The sequence below is a fragment of the Schistocerca nitens genome, chromosome 9 (assembly GCF_023898315.1).
Source record: "Schistocerca nitens isolate TAMUIC-IGC-003100 chromosome 9, iqSchNite1.1, whole genome shotgun sequence".
Taxonomy (NCBI): domain Eukaryota; kingdom Metazoa; phylum Arthropoda; class Insecta; order Orthoptera; family Acrididae; genus Schistocerca; species Schistocerca nitens.
This window is the reverse complement of record NC_064622.1, coordinates 493362070-493385173: the sequence shown is the minus strand read 5'-3', so window position 1 is coordinate 493385173 and position 23104 is coordinate 493362070. Positions and strand designations below refer to the sequence as shown.

Here is a 23104-nt window from a genome sequence, read left to right as displayed (position 1 = left end):
ATATGCAGCGTACGTGTTGCTGCAGATCAAAGATCTTTCCAAAATGTGTTTTTTCCCCAAGTTTTGTTTTCTAAAGTGCTGGGAAGTTCTATGCTGCTGTATAAAACCTTTACCATTCAAAGGATTGTTGTTCTTACTGCTCCGAGGGAAACTACACTGTTGCATATCATGGAAAAAGTGTATTTTCACCTTGGAAGAAGAGTATTTTCACGTGGGGAAAAGTTCGTTTTTATCCAGGAGCCCCGGAATTTTTCTTTTTTTCTTGTCCATGTATACACCCTGTAAAAGTTTTAATAAAGCAGTTTCCAATGCTACTAATTTTCTGTAGTCCTGTACCACCTGCATGAATCTGTGTAGCAATGATACATTTTTGGGAAGCATGTTCTTGCTCCCGCTTCAAATGGTGGCCCTAATAACTGCTTTGAAACTCTAGGGCACACTGTAGTAATCTCTCTTCTGTTAAGGCATTGTGAAAGCAAATATGCTGTCTGTTTTACGTATAATTCCACATATGTTTTATTTACAGGTACAGTCCAGCTGTTCAGCAGATGGGCTTCTCATCTCCACATATAAATGGCCCAAATGTGGGGATTCCTCCCACTTCGAGGATTGTGCGAACTAACATGGAAGGAACTGTTGCGAGGAGTGATGTGCAGGATGGCTCGGAGCATCTCGACCAGTCACCAAAAAATCAAGAACTGCAGAGACAGATGCCTTATGCACCACCTGCTGTAACACAGCAGCAAAGCAGTGGACAGGTGCCTTCTTACCCTCAGCAACAAGGCCAGAGAATGCAAGGGGACCACCAGGCTTCAGCTCAGTTCATGCAGCCCGGTCAGCATCAGTTGCAAGGCCCCCCCACTTTGTACGGTGGTGTCAGTCCTCAGAAGATTCAAGGAATGTCTAATGTTCAACAGGCATCACCAGTCCAGGCTGCTTTCCAGACTGTGAATCCAATTTTTAAGCCACAGGTGGCTGGTCAGCAGCACATGGATCAAAGTTCTCCCTCTCAGCAACTTTTAAATCAGAGGAAGCCAGTCGATAGACCTCAGCCCCAAGGGCTTCAGTCACAGACCCCTGCAGGGAACCAGTATCAACAGAGCACGAGTGTCTATGAAAACCAGGGAACGAATTCACAGGTACAGCAAGCACCGCAGCTAGCGAGGACAAACTTAACACAAACACCAGTGAATCGGTTGCAAGGACAGAATCAGTTTTCCTCTTCTACGACAAACCAACGACTGGTGAACTTGCCAGAACAAACTTTTGTTCAACCTCGAGCCCAAGGTCCAAGTCAGATAATGCGTCCACCACTTAATCAACCTGTGGGACAAGCTTTCACTTCTGAGCCTCCCAAGAGTGGTACGCAGTTGCAGCCGACAAATCAGTTTCCACAGCCTCCTAATCAGCTCTCGACTGGTGCTCCCACTCAGCAACCGTATACCCCAAATACTTACGGACAGGCCAGGAACAATCCACCCGCGAATCAGTTCTCGTATGCTTCGAGTCAGCCGTATCCGCAGAGTTCAGATTCACGTGTAAACTCATCTGCCAGGCAGATGCAGCAGCAGCAGCAGCAGCAGCACATTCCAGGTCAGTTCCCTCCACAGCAGCCAGCTGGTGCCTCTTATCAGTCTGGAATCACTGGTCCTGCTTCACCAGGCTACCCAGGACAGAATATTGTGACTCAGATCGGCACACAACAACAGCATCACCACCAGCAGCAGCAGCCACAGCCACAGCCGCAACCAGTACCATATAAACCTGGAGCATCTGCACCAACATTAACACAGTTCCCACCATCTATTCCAAGGAGTCAAGATCAGGGCCCTTACTTGCCAACCTCACAGGGACCACCACAAATGACACATCCTCCACAGCTACAGCAGCAGCAACCACAGCAACAGATGCCTCAACAACTACAGCAGCAGCAGCATCAGCAACAGTTGCTTCAACAACGACAACAACAACAACAACAGCAGCAGCAGCAGCAGCAGCAGCAGCCACCGCAGCAACAACTGCTTCAACAACAACAGCAGCAGCATCCGGTAGCTCCATGGCTCAACACGCAAGTGACACCCATTCAGCAGCAGCAGCACCAGCACCCATTGGTCAAAAGGTATCCACAGCAGGTATGTAAAAAGTACAAAAATGTGAAAAATGTTAACTTGGAGAGAGTAAAAGTTGACTGCAATTATATAAGCACTTTTGAGGCTGCAGATTTTCAATATCTTGGATTCAAAGTTCCATATTCCAGTGTTGGAGAGAATAGATGGAAATTGAGTGGAATGAAACATAACAATGATGTACAGCAGATGGATTATGTAGATAAAGGCAGCAGTGTGTTGCTAGAATAGGGATCACAGTTGATGTAAATGGTTTGCTGTCAGTCAGAGCAGCCTACTGGTATAAGTTGTAACAGAGTTAGTAAATGTTCACAAATAGTAGTGTGTCATAACAGTTGACATAGGGTGTGGAGTTGTGCCCAGCAGCTTGTTTTACTGCTAGGTAGTGGGTGGTTAATTATTGGCTGCAGTATGGCAGCCGCTGTTTATTTGTGTAGACAGATGGTTGGTTTGGCACATTATTTGCATACCACATTCATCAGGAAATTGCAGAATGTAGAAAACTTGGAGATCCATTGCATAATTGCTGATTGACCAACTAAATAATTATGGAAAGCATGAGGATGCTCTGGCAAAGGCACGAAGCAGGTGGAAGAAATTAGGCAACGAGACATCTGTGAGCTTTTATAGGAGATAGTAGCTCCTGAATTTGAATCTGACCAAAATGTTAGCACTGTCAGGATGACCTTAGTGTGTGTGTCAAGGTACCCATGGTATTCTAATCTCTGCAGTTAGTGTTGTAATCTGGTTTTATATATGAGTGATATAATTCTGCATCTATATCTAAATGCTGCACGGGATTAGCTGAGCGGTCTAAGGCGCTGCAGTCGTGGACTGTGTGGCTGGTCCCGGCGGAGGTTCGAGTCCTCCCTCGGGCATGGGTGTGTGTGTTTGTCCTTATGATAATTTAGGTTATGTAGTGTGTAAGCTTAGGGACTGATGACCTTACCAGTTAAGTCCCATACGATTTCACACACATTTGAACATATCTAAATCTATACTCTACAAACCACAATGAGCTGCATGTCAGAGGGTATGCCCCATTTTACCAGTTTCTAGTATTCCTTCCCATTCCATTCACATGGATTGTGGGAAGAATGATAGTTTGAAGACCTCTGTGTGTGCTGTAATTATTCTAATCATGTCTTCATGACCCCTATATGTGCAATACATAGGGGTTTTAGTATATTTCTAGAGTCATTTAAAGCTGGTTTGTGGAACTTTGTCATAGACTTTCTCAGGATAGTTTACATCTACCGTCAGGAGCCTTCCAGTTCAGTTCCTTAAATAGCTCTGTGACATACTCCCACAGATCAAACAAACATGTGATCATTTGTGCTTCAGTTGTCTGTGTATGTGATTATCCCATGTTTGTCCTATTTTGTATGGGTCCCACATACTTGAGTAAGGTTTGAATTGAAGTTTGTGTTAGGGTGGACATTGGACTTAGGTAGTCTATGCATCTGTATTAGCCCCAACGATACAGTGGCATAATGGCTGGCACATCTGTCTAGTAAGCAGGAAACATGGGTTCAAGTCCCAGTCATGGTACAAATTTTATTTCATTCCTTTCGGTTCTGTGCTTACCATATTTAAATGGCTGAACATTTAAAGCAACTTGTCAATCTTTGCACCACTTTGATCAAGATCTGACTATTTATGCAGCTTCTTTCAGACAGTACTCCATTATAGATAACTGCATCATCTGCAAAAAGTCTGAAGTTACTAATAATATTGTCTTCATGGTCATCAATATACTTACAACATGAACAGCAAGTGTCCCAACACTCTCTTTTGAGGCACACACAAAGTTACTGCTACATCTGACAATGACTCTCTGTCCAAGATAACAGGCTGCATCCTCCCTACCAAAAAGTTCTCAGTCCAGTAATAAATTTCCTTTGATACGCCTTATGATCATACTTCCGACAATATATGTAGGTGTGGTACAGAGTCAAATGCTTTTTGGAAATAAATAAATACTGCATCTGCCTGACTTCCTTGATCAAAAGCTTTCAGTTGGCACGTGAGAAAAGTTTGAGTAGAATTTTGTATGATGGATGTTATCGGGATATATGCTGGTTGGCATGGAATGAGTCATTCTGTTGGAGATACCTTAAGATAATATGTTCTAAGATTGTACAACAAATTGATGTCAGGGGTATTGGATGGTAGTTTTGTGGATCACTTCTATTACCGTTCTTGTGCACATGCTTGACCTGTGCTTTCCTCCAACTACTGGGCACGATTTCTTGTTTGAGGGATCTACAATAGATTATAGTTAGAGAGGGGCTGGTTCAGTATAGTAACCGATAAGGATACCATTAGGCCCTGTAGCTTTGTTAAATTGTAACGGTTTTAGCTGTTTCTCAACACCACTGACACTAATACTTCTTTCACTCATCTCTTCAGTGGTACGAGCGTTAAATTGGAGCTAGTCTCTTGGGTTTTATATTGTAAAGGAACATATGAAAATAAGAGTTAATAATTTCAGCGGTTGCTTTGCTACCCTCAATTTCAGCTCCTGTCTCATTCACTAGGGACTAGACACTAACTTGGTGCCACTAACTGCCTTTACATATGACCAGAATTTCTTTGGGTTTTCTGAAATATCATTTAACAACATTTTGCTATGGTAGTCATTGAAGGCATCGTGAATTGCTCTCTTGACAGGCAAATGTGTTGCACTCAGCACCTATCTGTCTATAGTCCTACGCATTGTTTTGCACCTATTATGCAATAGTATGTTTTTTCTTTAGAAGTTTCTTTACAGTGGCTGTATACCATGAAGGTTCCCTCCTATTATGAACTGTCTACTGGGTCCTATATATCCAGTGCATGGTCAACTATTCTTTTAAACTTTAGCTATAGTTCCTCTACATGTTCATGCCCTGGGCTGAAAGTTTGAAGTACCTCATTGAGATAGGACACTACTGAATTTTTATGTAGTTTACTAAACATATGAGAGTTGGAACTTTAATAGTGACAACTATTTATTTACAGCTCGTACAAAATAGATATGTGTTTCAAAGTTTACTGACCTTCAAAGTAGTCACCAGCATTGTGTATAACACATTGCCAATGTTGTGAAAGTCGTAGGTTACTCTTAACAGTGTCAGTTGTGTTGACAGTTCGAGTGGCACGGTCTATTGCCTGACAAATTTGTAGCAGTTCTGAAGCGAATGCCGTGAAGTGTTTCCTTCAGTTTATAAATCGAGTTGAACTCCCGAGGGCTTAAGTCAGGGGAGTGCACTTAGCAGCCCTGTCGGTGAAACAAATCAGTAACAGCTTGGACTGTATGGTCTTGAGCATTGTCCTGCAAACTGACGGTCAGGTCCTGCAAAAAGTGTCTCACTTCTGTCTCTGTGCTGTTCATTTTTGGAACACAATCTACGACCAGCTTAGACACAGAAGTGATGACATTTTCTGCGGGACCTGACCATCATTTTGCAGGACAATGCTCAAGCACATACAGTGCAAGATGTTACTGATTTGTTTGACTGATGGGGCTGCTAAGTGCTATACCACCTACTGCACTCCCCTGACTTAAGCCCTCGTGAGTTCAACTCGATTTATAAACTGAAGGAAACACTTCACGGCATTCGCCTCAGAACTGCTACAAATTCGTAGGGCAATAGACCGTGCCGCTCAAACCTTCAACACAACTGGCACTGCTAAGAGTATCCTACAAATTCCAAATCGCTGGCAACAAGTTATCACAATGCTGGTGACGACTTTGAAGGTCAGTAAAACTTAGATGTGTGTTTCAATTTTGTACGAGCTGTACATAAATAGTTGCCGCTATTAAAGTTCCAACCCTCGTATATGTGTTTCTGTTTGTTTTAATTGTCCTTTCTACTTTGGTAATCGTTGTTGCCACAATCGCGTCATGATCACTCATACCAGTTTTGATGTGGACATTCTCAAAGAGGTTTTTTTTTTTTCGTCGCGAGTAGAGTTCCTAACTAGATGTTCTTGGTAGTTTCCAGAAAAGGGTTTTAGTAATGTTTCACAAGATGTCTTTATCACACCCACAACTAATAAAACTTTTACTTTCCAAATTAATTGTTGGTCTGCACCAATGATTGGGGAACTTACGCACAAGTGAACTGAGGTTTTCTCTAAAGTTTTCGGTTACCTCTGGAGATGAGTCTGGTGGACAATAGAAGGATCCAGGTATCATTTTATGCCCACTCCTGATACGGAGTCTTGCCCAAAGTCTCACATGCAGCTTTAATATCTACCTTGGTGGATTTGAGTTTCTTGACTACTGCAACAAATACAGCACCTACATTTCTCGTTTTCCTATCCTTTCAATACACACTCACATTTTCCCCAAAAATCTCACAGCTATCAGTTTCAGGTTTCAACCAGCTTTCTCTACCTATTTTTATTTGAACTTCACTGCTTTTCAGGGGTGCCTCAAACTCTGGCTCTTTGTTGCGATCACTTTGGCAGTTAACTATTAGGATTTTAATACTTTCACCTGTGGGGGAATCATTTCTATCAATCTTACACTGATTCTTCTTGGTTTCCTACAGCTGTCAGTATTTGGATTGGATGAAGAGTGTACAGTTCTCAACCGTATGTCACAAGTTCAGGAAGTTACGGGTTACCTTGTCACGGAACCTTCGAAGTCTTTCCACTTCACTCTGAACCAAAGGGCTACAATTATTTCTGGGGACAATCCTGCAGATTGTGAGATTCGTTTGAACTCCATGTGCAAGGCTGGTCTTCTCAGTCGACTTTGTCAGTCACGGAATGACAAGTATGACCCCGGAGCCCAAACAACAGGCATCATTTGTTCCAGCATGTGCCACAGTCTGCAGTTGGTTGCATCCTGTTCGCTCGAGGCTGCTGACTAGCCTCTTCAACATGTTGAATTGGACCCCCAGGCATACACACTGAGTACACATTGTATCCTATCCTGTTCCTTGCAGCCATTTCCCTAAGGGGTGCCATCATTCACCGAACGTTTGAACCGCCAATGTTAATAGATCCCCTATCCTTTTGTGTTTACCTATGCTTGACAGCGACAAAACAGGTTTCCCCAGAAAGGTGAAGTGAGTCCCACTGGCTCAGTTTCAGTGAAAGACAGCAGCTCAAACTTGTTGGTTAGGGGGATCGATACAACACTGTACAGGATGCCGAGATCTACCATTGACATGCCATTTGCAGTAAAGTGGATGAGTAATGACAGATTCTATACTTTCTGCAGAGGAGATAGGATCCATAGGAGAGAATAGTACTTGAGATACCTCTGGTGTTGGTTCGCAGAAGCTCTTCCAACACACTGATTTGCAGCAGATGCCTATTGTTTGACAGTAGTCAGGGCGATTTCCAGCTTCTTACGTATGTCAACCAACTAACATAGTTGCATTGTCAGATTGACTCATTTTGAACATTAGCTTTTTCCTGTTGTGCTTCTTTGTTATTTACATTAGCTTAATGCCTTTTCTGACAGTGTTACCATAGTCTTATTATGAATCTTGCACCATCCTCCTCAACTCTGCCTGCTGGTGATTAAGATGGTGGTGGAAAAAAAGTTATGAGTTTGTTTTCAGGTGGATGCCGGCCTTAGATATTCAGTGAGAAATGGTCAGTTTTGTTCATAAGAAATGGTGTAGTAGAAAATGGTGTCATTTGAAGGGGGAAGGAGAGAGGAGATGTGGAGAAATGTAGCTTTGAGATAAATTTCAGATGCTAAGGAATGCATGATATTTTGTTCCTTTCTCATTTGTCCCTGTCCTATTGCAACAGAGGATGATATTACTTGGATACTTTTAAAAGTTAGTGTATTGGATGGTTTTTTAATTAGTGATGTATGAGTAAAGTGTTGCTCACATAGCAAGATTGTTTTGTTGGTATCTTGCTGTTACATGCTTCTGCCATGTGTGTATTGTTACTTCCTAACCGTTTGCAATGATTGATTGCATTGTTAGCTATAACAGGTAGTAAATGCAATTTTGACTGAGAGATACTCATGCAGCAGTGTTCATCTTCAGCATGCCACTGTAGAAGTTGGCAGAGAAACAGCTGAGTACAAAATTGGTGCAGTTCACACATTTATTTATAATTCAAAACAACTTTGGAGTTCATGTGAGACAATTTGTGCAAGATGTGTGTGCCAATTTGAAATTCTAGATTCACACATTTACTATTGGTGTTGCTTCTGTATACTCTTTCATTGATTGTATCAATACATATTTGTATTGTGCTATTTTGTGAAATTTCTAACACTCCTACTGCCATGGTAAACTTGTACTGTTATTGTCAATTGTAGCCTCAAATTTAGTGCTCTTTCAAAATTTTTGAGATCGGTAGGCGTACCTTCATTCAAAACAATCTTTCTCTAATTCCATTGTACACCTATGTGAGAAGCAGATCATTTTTGAGAATTTTTGGACACTAAAAAAACTATTTTTGTAAATTATTGTTAAGAGTGTTTTGGATAATTCATTTCATAGCAAATAAACATTTGTGATTCATAGTTACTGCCAAATAATAGATCACATATTTCATTGTTTGTCAGTGCAAATAAATGAGCATTTTTGAGAATTTTCAGAAGGTAGCATTGTCCTGTGCCTAATCTAATTTGTAGTAAATTGACATTTATGATTTATTCTTGTAGCAGATATTGTAACTAACACAATATGTTTAAACTTGTTTTCCTTTAAAGAGAACTGTATATTTGCTACATATACTGTAGATTAATTCTATTTTAGGGTTTGCTAACAACTGCAATTAACCTCAAAAAGTTTTAGGAAACTAGTAATTTTTACCATGGGTTTTTCAGTTGCCTTGATTGTAATCTTTGTTTTGTGTATTTGCTTCAGTTCTTAGAGAAAATTAGGAAGTTTCTAGCCCAACTTATTAAAAGATAATCAGCAGGCTTAGTTTAAAATTATTTATTCACTGTCCTTTTATACATTGCACCAGCCAAAATGCAGCCCCAATCTAAATGCTGTTCTTGAACATGGAATGAGTTGGGTGACATTTGTAGGCAACTGGAAATCACACTGACTAATGTCAAATGATTGGCAGCTGCTGTGAATTGCTGTGCTGGAAGAGCTCCCAATAGTCATGTACCTATGGTACACCTCAAGTACTGTCCTCTCATGTGGGTCGTATCTCCTCTGCAGGAAGTATGGGATAAATTATTTCTTGTCCACTTGACTCAGAGTGGGGTTTCAATGATAGAGGTAGGTGCCCTATAGAGGGTTCACGGAGACTAGGGAGGACTTGGATTGTTACACCAACCCCCTAATAAAAAATTCTAAGGGGTTCTCTTTCACTCTAACTGAAACTGAGCCAGTGGGACTCAATTCACCTGTTTTGGGGAAACCTATTTTGTCTGGTGTCAAGGGGAGGCAAACGCAAAAGGGAAGGAGTCTATTCATCGTTGACAGTTCAAACTTAAGGTGAATGATTGAACGCCGTAGGGAAATGGCAGTAAGGTACAGGAAAGGACACCAGGTGCACTCTTTGTGTACCGTATTTACTCGAATCTAAGCCACACTCAAATCTAAGCCGCACCTGAAAAATGAGACTCAAAATAAAGGAAAAAATAATTTCCCGAATCTAAGCCGCAGCTGAAATTTGAGACTCGAAATTCAAGGGGAGAGAAAAGTTTTAGGCCGCACCTCCAAATCAAAACAAAGTTGGTCCATTGTAATATGAGACAGAATTCAGGTCGAATGAATGACGATACAGCTACCGTAGTTTGGTTCGAGCCGTAAGCTTAGCAGTTAAGCTTTACCAGGTGGCCATTGCTATGCGTCAGGCGTTCCGTCCTTATTTATGCGGGTACCTTTCGTTTTTCACGTGCTTCGCCTGGTTTGAATTGATTGCTTATTTTTCCCAGATCTGATAATTGCCGTTCTCTTTGTTATAGATGTTTTCGTCACTCTAAGCTGAAAATGCATTACTGTACTGTCATGCATTGTTTGTCGCATTCCGATAATGAATGTTCACGACCTGTCGCCGCTCGCGGCATGGTTTGCTTTTGTGCGTGCTACCGCCGCTTACAATAAAAAAAAAAAAAGAGAGAGAGTAATTGTCTCAGTAGCGAAACAATGGCAAGAGACTGCTATTTGTTGTTATTTACACTGCTGCTTTCTTTGATAATGATCAACAAGAACCAAATAATAAACTGCGTATGATGGATGATGATCTGAACGAGAGTTTAGCGAAAATTTTTCTCCGTTTGAAAATCTTTGCAGACGCCTCTTTAGTACATTATTTTCTGCACAGAAATTAGTTATCTTAGATTTAAAAATCTAGTCAATTGCCGTGCTTCACTTCTGACTGTATCACTATTAGGCATAAGAATAATACGAATATGAACATGACCTATGTGTATACTTCCGCGTTTGTGTTGTCTCACTCTAGTTTCATAGTTTATTAGGCAGACAGGATTTAAACGAGATAGCAGCAAACACGAAAGAATACATGGCAAAATGTTTATATTCGTATTATTCTTATGGTGAAGAGAATACTGCATGTGATTCAGAATTCACAAAAGTTCCCATTAGCAACCATCTCTTCTCACAGGTAGAAAAAAAATCTGAACGTAGAATTGGCCATACTGACAAACATCGCAAATGGTCTTGCCAGTCGGATTTTCGTAGTACATTGGAAAGCTGCTACATTCGAAGATGAACAATATGGAATTTGTATTTATTTCGTTGGATAATGTATGAAAATGCAGTAGTCGAAATTCGGGGCGGAGAAAAAAGCTCGTCTTCCACCCTTTTTTTAAATTTATTTACTGACGCAGAGTTTTTGGCGCCAGTATTTATCTTTGTGCCTGTAAAGCATGCCTGTGTAGCGCTACATATATTCGATGGCAGAAGTTAGTTGTGGCGGCACCTACCAACATATTTCAGAACTTCGGCTTACTTTGCACTTGATTCTAAGCCGCAGGCGGTTTTTTGGATTACAAAAACCGGAAAAAAAGTGCGGCTTAGATTCGAGTAAATACGGTATGCCTGGGGTCTTATTCCACATGTTGAAGAGGCTATTCCAGCAGCTGTTGAGGAAACAGTGTGCAATCAACTGCATGTTATGGCACACATTGGAACAAACGATGCTTGTCATCTTGGCTCAGTAGTCGTACTTGGAGCATTCCATCGACTAGCAGAGAAAGTTGAGAAGACCAGTCTTGTGCATAAAAATTCAATGAAGCTCACATTTTGCAGTATTGCCCCCAGACCTGTCATGCCCCTTCACTTCTGCGCTGAGTGGAAGGATGGAACCAGAGTCTTTGAAGGTTCAGTGACAAGCTGGGCTTCAACTTCATGTACGTTTGCCAAAGTGTTGAAAACTTTTTCTCCCTAATCAGGCCTACGCAGGTTTCGGGGTACACACAAGGCTTTTTTTTTTTTAGATTAGGCAACTCTCCATATCCAGAAAACAATAGCTGTAGAAAACCCGGAAATATCAATGTAAGATCGAAAGTAATGCCTCCCACAGATAATAATGTTTAACTGACAAAGCATTTGCAACAGAATGCCAGAGTTCTTGCTCCTGAAAAGCAGTGAAGCACACATAATATGAGGCGCAGAAAGCTGGTTGAAACCTGAAATTGATAGCAGTGAGATTTTTTTGGGGGAATTTCAGTGGATATTGAAAGGGTGGGCAAATGGGAAATGGAGGTGGTGAATTTTTTGCTGTAGACAAGAAAGTCAAATACATGAAGACAGAAATTGAAGCTGCATGGGAGATTGATAGGGTAAGACCCAGTATCAGGTGTGGGCATAAAATGGTCTACTGATGTGACAGAGAACTTCAGAGAAAACCCCAGTTCACTATACGTAAGTTCTGCAATGATATAGTAATTGTCAGTGGAGATTCTAATTGTCCGCCAATCAGTTGGGAAAATTAAGAGTTTTGTTAAGCCATCCTGTGAAATGTTACTAAATGCCTTCTCTGAAAAATATCTAGAACAGATAGTTAGGATTCCCCACTCATGATGGAAATATATTGGATCTAATGTCAACAAATAGACCTAATGTCTTTGTGGATGTCCACATCAAAACTGATAACAGTGTCTGTGACACTGTTGTGGCAACAATGATTACCAAAGTACAAAGGACAACTCAAACAAGCAGAAGCATATATATATATATATATATATATATATATATATATATATATATATATATATATGTTCAACAAACTAGATAAAAAATCAGTAGTGTCATATCTCAGTTAGGAACTAGAAACTTTCACCACAGGACAGGAGTATGTAGAGGAACTGCGGCTCAAGTTTAAAAGTATAGTTGATGTAACTCTTCAGGCTTTCCCGGCGATCTAATGACATCTTAGGTTGTCGGGTGTTCTGCCGGATATCAGCGTCGTACTTGCACGATATTTCGGTCACGTAGCTCGTAACCTTCATCAGGTGCGACCTGAGACTGCTCCTCGAGTGGACCTGGTCCAGTATTTATGCCTATGGCCTTCCCCCTCCACCAACGGCTGCAGGCGCTTCCTCTGTGGTCCGCGCCCATTCCCTGCGACCTGCTGGAGCGCGGCTGCTCCGTTTTCGGTCCGCTGCGGTTCTACGTGTTCCCTCTGCGGTCCGCGCCCACCAAACCCGCTCCTGGGGGTTTCATCTACGGTCTGGGGTACCAAGCGTTCCCCCTGCGGTCCGCGCCCGCTCACCACGACCTGTTGGAGCGTTGCCGTTCCGTTTTTCGTCCGCTGCGGCTCTAGATGTCCCCTCTGCGGTCCGCGCCCACCAGTCCCACTTCTGGGCGTTCCATCTTCGGTCTGGTGCACCTGGCAGTCCGTCAGAGGCTCGTTTTCCATCTCCATGTCTCTGGTTCTTCTGTATGTGTAGTGTTGCAGCTGGCCCCGTTGCTCCTTTAACAATTCCAGAGCCGGATCCCATGCTCTGCTTAGTTGGTACCCTGTGTCACGGTTCATAAGATCGTCAGCCATTTCAATTTCTATCGATTCTCTTATAACTCTATCGCAAAATCTGGGTGTTTGTGCTAGAATATTGGTATCCTCATACTTCATGGCATGATCTAGTTCTAGACAGTGTTCAGCAATGGCTGACTTAGTCACCTGTCTTAATCTAGTGTGCCTCTGATGTTCTTTGCACCTGATCTCCACAGTTCTGGTGGTCTGGCCAATGTAGGACATGCCACATTGACAAGGTATATTGTAAATCCCTGGTTTTCGTAATCCCAGGTCGTCTTTGACACTCCCCAGCAGTCCCCCGATCTTGTTGGATGGACAGAAAACACACTTGATATTGTGTTTACGGAGGATCCTACTGATTCTGGTAGAAATAGAGCCAGCATAGGTCAGATATGCCACCTTCTTTGTTTCATCTTGGTCTTCTTCAGGAACCTGTGGTGTAGTGGCTGGTTGGAGTGCCCTCTCAATTTGTCTGTCCGTGTATCCATTCTTGGAGAAAACTGTTTTGAGATGTTCTATCTCTATAGGTAGATTCTCTTGGTCTGACAGGGCCCGTGCTCTGTGGACCAAAGTCTTCAGAACCCCATTCTTCTGTGCAGGGTGGTGACAGCTGCTGGCCTGCAGATATAAATCAGTGTGTGTTGGTTTTCGGTACACACTGTGGCCAATTGATCCATCTGCTTTCCTCTGGACTAGTACATCCAGAAATGGCAGCTGGCCATTCTTCTCCAGTTCCATGGTGAACTCGATATTAGGGTGGCATGAGTTAAGATGTTCGAGAAACTCATTGAGCCTGTCCATCCCATGTGGCCAAATCACAAAGGTGTCATCCACATACCTAAAGAAGCATGTGGGTTTAAATGTGGCTGTCTCCAATGCCCTCTCCTCAAAACTCTCCATAAACATGTTGGCAACCACAGGGGACAGTGGGCTGCCCATGGCTACACCTTCAGTTTGCTCGTAATATTGGTTTCTGTACAGGAAATACGTGGATGTCAGTGTATGACTGAACAGGTCCAACAGAGCACCGTCAAATTTCTCTGCAATCAGATCTAGTGAGTCCTTCAGTGGGACCCTGGTGAACAGCGATACCACATCAAAACTAACCATGATGTCCGAATCTGTGATGTGCAGTTGCTTGAGGCGTTGCAGGAAATCTTCTGAGTTGCGGATGTGGTGAATACATTTCCCCACATATGGAGACAGGAGACCTTTCAAGTACTTGGCTGTTGTGTACGTAGGTGCCCCAATATTACTGACAATTGGACGTAGGGGCACGCCCTCCTTGTGTATTTTAGGCAGACCATACAGTCTAGGTGGCACTGGCGCTTTTTCCCGTAGTTGTCTGATGATCTTATCGGGCATCCCTGTTTCCTTCAAGAGAGCACTAGTCTTCTTGGCCAGCTTGTCTGTGGGGTCACACTCCAGAATTCTGTATGCAGGGTCCTCCAGAAGTTGGCGTACTTTCTCATCATAATAATAAGTGATGAGAAAGTACGCCAACTTCTGGAGGACCCTGCATACAGAATTCTGGAGTGTGACCCCACAGACAAGCTGGCCAAGAAGACTAGTGCTCTCTTGAAGGAAACAGGGATGCCCGATAAGATCATCAGACAACTACGGGAAAAAGCGCCAGTGCCACCTAGACTGTATGGTCTGCCTAAAATACACAAGGAGGGCGTGCCCCTACGTCCAATTGTCAGTAATATTGGGGCACCTACGTACACAACAGCCAAGTACTTGAAAGGTCTCCTGTCTCCATATGTGGGGAAATGTATTCACCACATCCGCAACTCAGAAGATTTCCTGCAACGCCTCAAGCAACTGCACATCACAGATTCGGACATCATGGTTAGTTTTGATGTGGTATCGCTGTTCACCAGGGTCCCACTGAAGGACTCACTAGATCTGATTGCAGAGAAATTTGACGGTGCTCTGTTGGACCTGTTCAGTCATACACTGACATCCACGTATTTCCTGTACAGAAACCAATATTATGAGCAAACTGAAGGTGTAGCCATGGGCAGCCCACTGTCCCCTGTGGTTGCCAACATGTTTATGGAGAGTTTTGAGGAGAGGGCATTGGAGACAGCCACATTTAAACCCACATGCTTCTTTAGGTATGTGGATGACACCTTTGTGATTTGGCCACATGGGATGGACAGGCTCAATGAGTTTCTCGAACATCTTAACTCATGCCACCCTAATATCGAGTTCACCATGGAACTGGAGAAGAATGGCCAGCTGCCATTTCTGGATGTACTAGTCCAGAGGAAAGCAGATGGATCAATTGGCCACAGTGTGTACCGAAAACCAACACACACTGATTTATATCTGCAGGCCAGCAGCTGTCACCACCCTGCACAGAAGAATGGGGTTCTGAAGACTTTGGTCCACAGAGCACGGGCCCTGTCAGACCAAGAGAATCTACCTCTAGAGATAGAACATCTCAAAACAGTTTTCTCCAAGAATGGATACACGGACAGACAAATTGAGAGGGCACTCCAACCAGCCACTACACCACAGGTTCCTGAAGAAGACCAAGATGAAGCAAAGAACGTGGCATATCTGCCCTATGCTGGCTCTATTTCTGCCAGAATCAGTAGGATCCTCCGTAAACACAATATCAAGTGTGTTTTCTGTCCATCCAACAAGATCGGGGGACTGCTGGGGAGTGTCAAAGACGACCTGGGATTACGAAAACCAGGGATTTACAATATACCTTGTCAATGTGGCATGTCCTACATTGGCCAGACGACCAGAACTGTGGAGATCAGGTGCAAAGAACATCAGAGGCACACTAGATTAAGACAGGTGACTAAGTCAGCCATTGCTGAACACTGTCTAGAACTAGATCATGCCATGAAGTATGAGGATACCAAGATTCTAGCACAAACACCCAGATTTTGGGACAGTGTTATAAGAGAATCGATAGAAATTAAAATGGCTGACGATCTTGTGAACCGTGACACAGGGTACCAACTAAGCAGAGCATGGGATCCGGCTCTGGAATTGTTAAAGGAGCAACGGGGCCAGCTGCAACACTACACATACAGAAGAACCAGAGACATGGAGATGGAAAACGAGCCTCTGACGGACTGCCAGGCGCACCAGACCGAAGATGGAACGCCCAGAAGTGGGACTGGTGGGCGCGGACCGCAGAGGGGACATCTAGAGCCGCAGCGGACGAAAAACGGAACGGCAACGCTCCAACAGGTCGTGGTGAGCGGGCGCGGACCGCAGGGGGAACGCTTGGTACCCCAGACCGTAGATGAAACCCCCAGGAGCGGGTTTGGTGGGCGCGGACCGCAGAGGGAACACGTAGAACTGCAGCGGACCGAAAACGGAGCAGCCGCGCTCCAGCAGGTCGCAGGGAATGGGCGCGGACCACAGAGGAAGCGCCTGCAGCCGTTGGTGGAGGGGGAAGGCCATAGGCATAAATACTGGACCAGGTCCACTCGAGGAGCAGTCTCAGGTCGCACCTGATGAAGGTTACGAGCTACGTGACCGAAATATCATGCAAGTACGACGCTGATATCCGGCAGAACACCCGACAACCCAAGATGTCAGTATAGTTGATGATTCAGTGGATAGATATGTACCCAGTAGAACACTTCATAACGGGAGGGACAGTAGTCACTTTGAAGAAACTTCTAAATAAACAGAGATTACTGCATAACTGGTAGCATAGAGAGATGCTAAATGCAATGCATTTGGCTGACAAGTGAGCAATGCATGAAGCCTTCAATGACTATCGTCTCAGGATACTGTCAAATTATCTTTAACAAAACCTAAAGAAATTCTGGTCGCATGTAAAGGCTGTTAGTGTCAGCAAAGTTAGTGTACAGTCCAGGACGAAAGAGGCAGGAACTGAAATTGGGGGTACCAAAAAGGAAGCTGAAATGCTTATCTCTATTTTCAAATGTTCCTTTACTAAGTAAAACCCATGAAAATAGCCCCAATTTAACCGTTGTACCTTTGAAGAGATGACTGAAATAAGTCTGTGTCAGTGGTGTTGAGAAACAGCTGAAATAGTTAAAATAGAATAAAGTTCAAGGCTCTGGTGGAATCCCTGTCAGATTATATACTGAATTTGTGGCTGATTTAGCCCCTCTTCTAACTATAATCTTTTGCTGTTTCCTTGAACAAAAAACTGCCAAGTTCTTGGAAAAAGGCAGAGGTCACACCTGTCTATAGGAAGGGTAGTAGAAGTGATCCACAAAACTGCAGTCCAATATCATTGAGATCGATTTGTTGCAGAATCTTAGAACATGTTCTGAGCTCAAACATAATGAGGTATCTTGAACAGAATGTCGTCCTCAAAGCCAATCAGCATGGATTTCAAAAACATCGATCATGTGAAACCCAACTCGCACTTTTCTCATATGACATACTGAAAGCTTTTGATCAATGCAACCAGGTAGGATGCAGTTTCCCTTGATTTCCGAACAGCATTTGACTCTGTACTGTACACACACTTATTGCCAAAAGTACAATCATACGGGGTGTGAAGTGAAATTTGTGAATGTGAATGGTTTGAGGGCTTTTTAGTCAGGAGGCAGCATGTTATCTTTGATGGAGAGTCATAATCAAATGTGGAAATAACTTCGGTTGTGTCTCAGGGAAGTGTGTTGGGACCCTTGCTGTTCATGTTGTATATTAATGACCTTGCAGACAATATTATATTATAGACTTTGGCTTATTGGTAGAATACTGGGGATCTGCAATCAACCTAGAAAGGAGATTGCTTATAAATTACTCATTCAAATGCTTCTAGAGTATTAATCAAGTGTGTGGGACCCATACAAAATAGGGCTAACAGGGTATATTGAATGTGTACAGAGAAAGGCAGTACGAATGCTCACAGCCTTGTTTGACCCATGGGGGTGTCCCGCAGAGATGCTGAAGAAACTGAACTGGAAGAATCTTGACGATAGATGTAAACTATCCCAAAAAGTCTGGTAACAAAGTTTCAAGTACAGTTTTGAAGTGATGGCTCTAGGAATATACAACAAGCCCCTATTGATTGTGAGGATGAGATTAGAATAATTACAGCATGCACACAGCTGCTCTCCAAATGTGAATGGAATGGAAAAAACCCTAATTACTGGTACAGTTGTACATGCCCTGTGCCATGCACTTCAGTGTTTTGCAGAGTATAGATATAAATGTATTTGTAAAGTGCTTGTGAAGCATAGTATTTTATGGGTAGTTATGGATGAGTTTCAAAGTGGGATATGGAGAACCAAAATTGTGATGTTGCTACATGGGAGAATCTTGGATAGTGTCCATGAGACTATTGAAGATTATTTTCTCGTCTGATGGACGTATCACCTCATGGATACTTCAACGATTTTGTGTAATTTAAAATGTCTTAGGACATGTGAGGCAGATGTCAAATTTGGATGAAATTTTTGACAACTTTACCTATATTTGGCAACATCAGCTGTGGTTGTCCCCATATAATTTCTACAGCTTTTGCTGCCTACGTTTCTGTCCAGCCTTTGTCAGAGGAACTGCTGTTTCTGAAACTATATAACTGTGACACTATCTTTGTCAAGTTTCAACAGCATTATATGCCATTAAGGAGTTAATCTTCTGTGTCCCTTTGCTATGAGAATTCATTTTAAACGTGTAAGTAATTTAATTTACTATCACTGATTTTTATATAAAAATTTTTTATGCCTCTGCTACAGTAGTTCTACATTGTTGACTAAATTTTTTGCAGCCTGATTATCAGCCTACCAGCCCAGATAGTCTCAGTCAGATGATGTCTGGAATGTCAGTTGCTCAGCAAGGTTTCAACAAATTGTGGGTAAGTAATCTTACAATGTAATTGAGTCTCTTGCCTGTAAGTGAAGTTCTTGCTTTCTTCTGCTATACCCTAATTTTTCTGTGTGAAACGACGACGTAAAAATTTGTGGAATGTAATTGTTAGTGGGCGGTGTTCTCTTTTTAGTGTAAAGAAAATTTTGTAACTGTTCTAGATAAATTTATCTCCAAATAGTGTGTTAGAGGTGGCATTGATTTGTCAACAAACAGTGCACTACATCTGGTGTGTTTTATCAGATTTTTCTCAATTCTGAGGGCTACCGGTTTCGAGTCACAGGAGGCAAAGCATTTAATTCTGTTGTGATCAGCTGTGTTCTTTCATTAAATAAGCTAAGAATGTTGGTACCTAGCAAACTCCTACCACAAGAGATATATAAAGATCTGTACAAGATGTAATAAGCAATAAAAAAGTAAATGTTGAAGTCGGGTAATGTAAGATCGTTCCCAAAGATCAAGAACATAAGAACATCTTGCAAAGGGCAGCCTACCTGAACTGGCAATGGGCTGGCCACATTGCTAGAGGCAAACATGAGAGGTGGACAAAACTGGTGATGCAGTTGAGTTCAGGAAGCAGATGAAGGTCCAGAAGAAGACCACCAGACTGGTGAAATAAGGACAAGATCACACTAGTGCTGGAGGAACCTGCTAAAAGTGCACCTGAATGTTTGACTTGAAGAGCCCTTGCCATTTTGTGATAGATATGGCTGATCATGATGAAGCTAAAGATATCAGTGATTTTGCATGTTTTTACTGGTGTAATGTTTTCAATTTTGAATTGTTCAGTAGAGATACTTCTGCAATATTTAGCTATTTTTGGTAACCTGTATTAACGTGGAAGGCATCTGAAATATTCAGTCTTTTTTTTATTTGGTCCGTTTGTTGGGTATTGGAAAGATCACCACCAGGTATTCGGCCAGGTTGCGTCATCCAAATTGTGTGATACTTTGCCAAGACATTGTTACCATCGTCAGGCCATCATGATGCCTGAATAGCTTTCTGTGAGCACCAACTTGTAAATCCTCTCCATGTTATTGAGGAACATACAGTGGCTAGACTTGCTGAAAAGGATGGAAAATCTGCCACTGGAACATGACCTGTGGTTTGTGAGAGAGTGCTGAAAACGTATGTGTGGTGTCGTTCCAGCACCTCAGTTGGTGTGGCATATGCCATACTTTTAACAGTGAAGACACAGTCTGAATATGAGTATTCAGTTATATTAAATAGCACATTATTATGATGTACAGTCAAGATCACAACTGTATTTCACCAATTTCGAAAATTACTAGTTTTGGCCTGTGAACATATTATGAAGACTAGTGTCTGCTGCCAATGAAAGCCAATGGGAGTATCTACACACTGATTTGTTAGCCATTTTTTTACATTTTGACATATTTATTGTGGCCCATTGTAGTAAGTATAGACAGTGTTCCATGATATTGTCTTCCTGTTTGGTAAAGAACATTTTAATCAATAATTAGTCTTTTAATAACTATATCATCATCATTTATTTTGCTGGAGATATCTAGGACCATGTTAAGTCTTGTTACATTTGGCAGAGAACTAAGCTTTCTTTGAAGCCTAGATATCCTTCATGCTTTGTGAATGGGCGTGATTGCTCTCCATCATTCAAGGGGCAGCACATCTTTTTATTTCCTTCAGCTTGGTTTAGCCATTCCTCAACATCGACTTCTGGAAGAGACTCCTGTAGCAAGTGACTTTGGCTTTTATTTGTTGAAGTTCGAGGATTTTTTTATTTCTAAACTAGAGCATTGTGGATATCGGAGTTGAATAAAAAAGTGGAAGATCTTCTTGGTTAACCTGCTCATGCCTATTCTTTTGAGGTACCTTAAAATTGTTACACATCTTTTGCAGGTTGTCTGTAATTTTCTGTTTTGCGATGGATTCCTTATTGGATCAAGTTTGCTGGATGTTACTCATGTAATTGGATGCCATGGATAGTGGTCTAATGATTCTGTGTTTTTTTTCTCCAGTTCTTTGATGAGCCTTTTGTGTGCCTTTAGGGATTGGGTTGTGGCTCCATACATAGCTATTGGCTTCAGAAGTGTTTCATAGTGATGTATCTTAGTGTTCTGTGAAAAGCATTTCTAGTTTTAGATCGTGTGTGATGTTCGATAGGCTATTTCAACTTTATGCTTCCTTGTCCATTCTGTTTTTAGGGTTCTTTAGTCCAGTCGGTAAAAATGGAACCCCCAGTAGGATTGTTTTGTTGTCTACGTCTGTCTGTCCGTCTGTTCAAATCCCTTTTTCTCAGGAATGGGTTCCCCCAGGGGCTCACTGTTCTTTCATGAGTTATTGCACAGCACACATTGGGCCCTGAGCTGTTGCAGCCCATTCTTCATTCCCAGGCTGCATTTCCTTCACTGTGACCCTCCCTCCTCATCCTCACTCCTACTCTGCTGACCCTTCCTTCCCTTCTCTTGGCAAACTTATCTATGTCAATCTAGCTATCCATGTGGTTCCCTGTATTCCTTGCGGTTTCGTTCCTTTTGCCTATTTGATCTCCACTTCTAGATTTTCTGTCTTCAGTGTGAGCCATTTGAGGAAGAATTCCCTCCCTAATGTCCACGCTGTGGAGCCCTGCCCTTTCTGCCGCTTGCCCCCCCCTCCCCCCCCTCCTCCCCCTCTTCCTTCCTTGCCATAGCCCCCCTTCCGTCCTGCTAGGTCACCAGCATGTGTTAAAAGTCTGTGTGGTGAAGCTGTTATATATCTGTCAGGCTGAGCCCCTTGACAACAGAGGTATCACACTACTGATACCTGAGCTGTTGCTTCCCCATGTATGCCAAGGAGTGGTTGCTTGTCATCCTGGAGCATCAGCATCCCTGGCAACAGCCGCCATGCCGGACGACACGTACTGTGGCTGGGTAGCAGCCACGGGGAGAGCCCCTGCTCGGAGTGGGTGGTATCAGGGTAGATGCTTGGTGCATGAAGTGGATCAAGCAGCAAAAAGCTGGCTGTTCTCAAATAGCTGTCTTGGGAATGGTACCGGATCATTGACTACTGCTTTGCAACCTTCCCTTCCCTGGCCACACCCTGGGAGAAGAGCCAGGTTCGCCATCTTAGGATGAAACACTGTCCACACTACCTGGTCTGTACTGGGATGGGTGAAGACACATTCACCACCACAAAGCCATCGTTTTTTTGTGGAGAATATCAAGGACAAGTATGGTGAAGTGGAGTCTCTCGGTATGATGTGGTTGGATCTCCAGTTAATCAAAGCTGCTTCAGCCACCCAGTCTGCAGCTCTTCGTGCTTGTGATCATCTTGGCGATCTCCTGGTGTTTATTGCCCGTCATCAGCCTCTGCATATGGTCCAGGGAGTGATTTGTAATAGGGACCTCATACTTCAAATTGATGAGTAACTCTGGGCTAATCTGAAACGACATGGTATTCAGTTTATTAGATGTGTGCAGAAGGATTATAAAGACTACTGCATCAATACTGGTGCCTTTGTTTTGGCTTTTGATGGGGTATCCTCCTAGAGAGGGTCAAAGTTGTGTGTTACCAATGTGGTATGAAGCCATATGCCCTGCTACCCACAAGGTGCTTTTGGTGCTTGCATTTTGGATATATGTCTTCCTGCCGTAAGGTAGACTCACTGTGTGGTGACTGGACACCCATTCCATGAGAGAAGTCGCTGTGTTATGCCACCTGTGTGTGTGCAAATTGTCATGACCACCACTCTCCATGCTCACCAGACTGCCCAGCTTACAAGAAAGAAAAGAATATCCAAGACTGTAAGTCCGTGGATCGTCTATCTTATAGTGAGACTCGTCAGCAATATGACTGACTCCACCCCGTGTCAGTGTCTTCTACTTTTGCCTCTGTTGCATCCTTTCTCCCTCCTATACTTGGTCCTGTCCCCCTCTTCTGTGGTTCTCCCTTCCCTTTCCTCCTCCCCAATGGATCTCGTCTCTTCCCCTCAAGGAACTGCTCCTTCTCCTCCTCAGCCAGAGAAAAAAATCTTCTTCTCTGGCTCTTGCTTGGGACGGGGCTCCCTCTTGGAACACCCCTCCCTGGCATTCTCAAGATAGAAAGCCTGCAACCTCGGGTCGGACAAGGGAACCACACTCAAAGGTCCCAAATCATGTCGCTCTCTGTCCAATCCGAACATTGCTGCCACCTGCTCCCTTAATGATAACACCTACTCCCACCCTCTAAGGGAGGAGGAGGAGGAGGAGGAGGAGGAGGAGGAGAAG

General features: G+C 43.0%; 1 protein-coding gene across 2 annotated transcripts in view; it reads left to right on the top strand.

Moving 5' to 3' along the window:
* Positions 1 to 23104, top strand: part of LOC126202957 (protein transport protein Sec24A) — a 159820-nt gene that overhangs the window by 35337 nt on the left and 101379 nt on the right. For both annotated transcript variants that reach the window (XM_049937077.1, XM_049937076.1), the window contains exons 5-6: positions 527 to 2132; positions 18784 to 18870. In XM_049937077.1, the coding sequence (XP_049793034.1) occupies positions 527 to 2132; positions 18784 to 18870 (1693 nt within the window). The remainder of the gene's footprint in view (positions 1 to 526; positions 2133 to 18783; positions 18871 to 23104) is intronic.